At 45.6% G+C, this 2,989-nt stretch overlaps 1 protein-coding gene across 2 annotated transcripts; it reads right to left on the bottom strand.

Annotated features, from left to right (window-relative positions):
- Positions 1–480: 480 nt before the first annotated feature.
- her9 (hairy-related 9) lies at positions 481–2,419 on the bottom strand. 2 transcript variants are annotated; one of them, XM_030733585.1, is made up of 4 exons: positions 2,088–2,419; positions 1,824–1,919; positions 1,625–1,712; positions 481–1,514 (listed from the first exon to the last, which is right to left on the bottom strand). In XM_030733585.1, exons 1-4 carry the CDS (start codon positions 2,193–2,195, stop codon positions 934–936), a joined length of 873 nt encoding a protein of 290 aa, XP_030589445.1. In that variant the 5' UTR covers positions 2,196–2,419; the 3' UTR covers positions 481–933. The 2 variants fall into 2 exon arrangements, with proteins under 2 accessions (XP_030589445.1, XP_030589444.1); XM_030733584.1 differs by having other exon boundaries at positions 481–1,517.
- Positions 2,420–2,989: the final 570 nt, after the last annotated feature.

Here is a 2,989-nt window from a genome sequence, read left to right on the forward strand (position 1 = left end):
TATTCTCCTTTCACTGAGGCAATCTGTTAGTGACATTAACCCCTGAGCGCATTTCCCAGGCTCATGAATAGGATTTAAGACTTTTTAAAGCTCCCGCTGCATACAGGATGAGACCTTTTCAAACTTTTAATTACCTTTATAGCAGCAGAAAAATACACTCCCATTGTCCCAAGGACCATTCTCCAGTGGGCCAGATGTAAGGAGCTCCCGCCAAACTGGTGACAAGGTGGCCACTTTCAACCTCATGGTAGATTAACTGATTTAGGAGTTGACACTGTGAACATAATTATGAAATTTATGTTGCTTTTTTTCTGGTTTATCTTTAGCTTTGACCACAGTGTGTGTTTTAATTCAGTTCTTCAATATGACTTTTACGCATTAAATGCAACTTTTACGCACGGCCTATACTATAACAGAGGAGCTTATAAATATTTAATAAAAGTGATAATGACATGATAGAAACAGGATGAAGACAAGACATGAATTTCTGAAACCTCATTTATTAAAACAACGGGTGAACACCCAACTTCTTTTCAACACAAAACAACAAAGAATATAAAACACAGCTTTGGTATAACAATCAGTAACACCTCTATACAAAACTAAACCTTTTCATAAAAAGTACTTCATAACAAAAACATTTCCTATAAATCTTCCATCTGCATGTTTTACCACCGACATCCAAATATTGGAATCAACAATAAATTATATATATATTTATAAAAAAAACATGCGCCATTTAAGGCAACACCTGTTCCATAAAACGAAACAACAAGAACTATTAGCGGTGGGGGGTATTAAGTGGTTAGAGTTACCATCCCATAGCGGAAAAGTCACAGGATCAACCCCCGTAACGGTTGTGTGCAGTCAGTTAAAACTCTAAACTGAAAAGTAATGCAAACTGTTTTGAAGTGAGTCTCTGGTCCCTTTAAGCTACCACGGCCGCCACACAGGCTCGCTGCTCTCGGAGCCGGTGCTGATCCCCACTGGGCTGACCGCCTGGGAACCTCCGGAGAAGGACGTCATGCCGTGGACAGGAGATGCTGAAGTGGGTGCTGAGCTGCCGTGCACCGGACTGGCGTTGACCGCAACGGGCACTCCTGCGTTTGTGTAAAGGGGGATGACAGGGGCTGTGGCGGAGGTAAACGCCGGGTTGGGGATCAAAAAAGCAAACTGTCCATCTGTTGCGGGCACCAGCTGGAACCCACCGAAGACCTTGGGGGACACGGCCTCGGCTGGACTGAGTTTGGAGCCCATAGCAGCACCGCTGATGGGCAGGGTGGATGGGAGCTGCACATGCAGGGGCTGGGCCAGGTGAGCCTGCTGAGACGGGGCCTGCTGCGGGTAGTTCATAGACATCATCTGGCTCATGCAGTTGGATAGATGGTTGAGGAGCCGCGACCTCACCTCGGAGTTCACCCCCTCTGAGGTGGACAGGAAGCGAGTGACTTCGTTCATGCACTCGTTGAATCCGGCTCTGTATTTGCTCAGGACCGTGGCATCAGCTGAGAGCGCTGCTGGCAGAAACAGAAAGGACACGATATCAGTAACTTATAAGCAGCTTTGCGACTCTTTCTGAAAGGCCGAGGCTTTATGACCCACTTCCATGATTATATAAACTCACCGCTCATCTGAACGCGCTGCAGGTTCCTCAAGTGCTTCACTGTCATCTCCAGGATGTCTGCTTTTTCCAGTTTGGAGTGTCTGGAGCTCTGTGGAAAGGAACAGGAAATGTTAAGCTTTTATTTATGGCATATTCAAAACCGATCACTATCTAACAAAAAATACTTAATAAAAAGTCCCCATAATTCTTTTGAACTTACATCTTTTTTAAGTGCGTCCAGGATGAGTGTCTTGAGCTGTCCCAGGCTTTCGTTAATTCTTGCCCTCCTGCGTTTTTCCATGATCGGTTTGGAAGACTGCAAAGAATAAAATTATTCATAGTAAATATTTTGTTTACCGATTGCACCTATAGATTACACGGTGATGTCACATCTCTAACTTCGTAACTAAATGACAAACTTATACAACCATCTCTCGCTTAAGAAGAAACGTTTATTTTTACTTTTAAAAATTAAACAACTTACTTTTCTATGCTCGCTGGCGTTTTTTGGTTTGTCCGGTGTGTGCGATCCGTTTGCAGGTGCGCCGGCAATAGGAGATGCCGTCTGCTTTTCCATAGTGTCAGCTGGCATTATTGATTAAACCAGGTAAAAAGAATGAAGAAGTAAATCCTTACTGGGAGCGCAGTAAAAGAAAAAAAAAAAAAAACGATAAAAAGAAAAATCACTTGGAGCCACTGCAAGATATATAAGATATACGCCTGACAGTCGAGTCCCCCCGATGAGTTTGTCTTGTGCCGCTTGTTGTCACTGAGCTGTCTTGTGAGTACGGGTGCGTGCGGTGTGCCGCGTAAAGCCACTCTCCACTTTTTGCCGCCGACACACGCCGCTGCGGTACTTATACACGGCTCGCGTGCTCCCAGTTCGTGTGAAACCCTCTCTGCATTCTTTCCCACACTCGCTTCAGCCAATAGCAGAGAGGACTCACCCATTGGGCGCGGGGCAGACCGCTGATTGGACAACACCCCCGCGGGCCGTCAGTCACGCGCTGCTCAATCAGCCCTGCAGAGACAAACAACAAAGCGGAGCGAGCGGCAGCGGCCGGGCCGGCTTGTGAAGTGATAAGGGGGGGTATTTGCTTCCAACTTTACTCCGTGTGCGTCAAAAATGTTGTAGTGTGTGTGTGTGTGTGTGTGCGCGAGCGGTATCAATGGAGAGTCTATACACAAAGTCTTTTACTGGGCAGACCTTCCTTTGACGTGTTTTTTCCCCCGACAGCGATAACAATCAGTGCAGGTTATTAAAATATTTGACGCTACATTGTTTTCGAGCTGTGAATGAATTCATGCTTCTGTTAGAAGAACAGTCTTCATGGTGGTAACTGTGTCCCGAATAAATACACTTAAATACATGATTTACCCCCCCCC

This window comes from Archocentrus centrarchus, chromosome 7, assembly GCF_007364275.1.
Source record: "Archocentrus centrarchus isolate MPI-CPG fArcCen1 chromosome 7, fArcCen1, whole genome shotgun sequence".
Lineage (NCBI taxonomy): Eukaryota > Metazoa > Chordata > Actinopteri > Cichliformes > Cichlidae > Archocentrus > Archocentrus centrarchus.

Coding starts and splice junctions, on each gene's coding strand:
- her9 (XM_030733584.1), bottom strand. CDS start 2,195: ATGCCAGCTGACACTATGGAAAAGCAGACGGCATCTCCTATTGCCGGC. Junction 1,713..1,823: donor TGGACGCACTTAAAAAAGAT/GTAAGTTCAAAA, acceptor TCCTTTCCACAG/AGCTCCAGACACTCCAAACT. Junction 1,518..1,624: donor GCAGCGCGTTCAGATGAGCG/GTGAGTTTATAT, acceptor TGTTTCTGCCAG/CAGCGCTCTCAGCTGATGCC.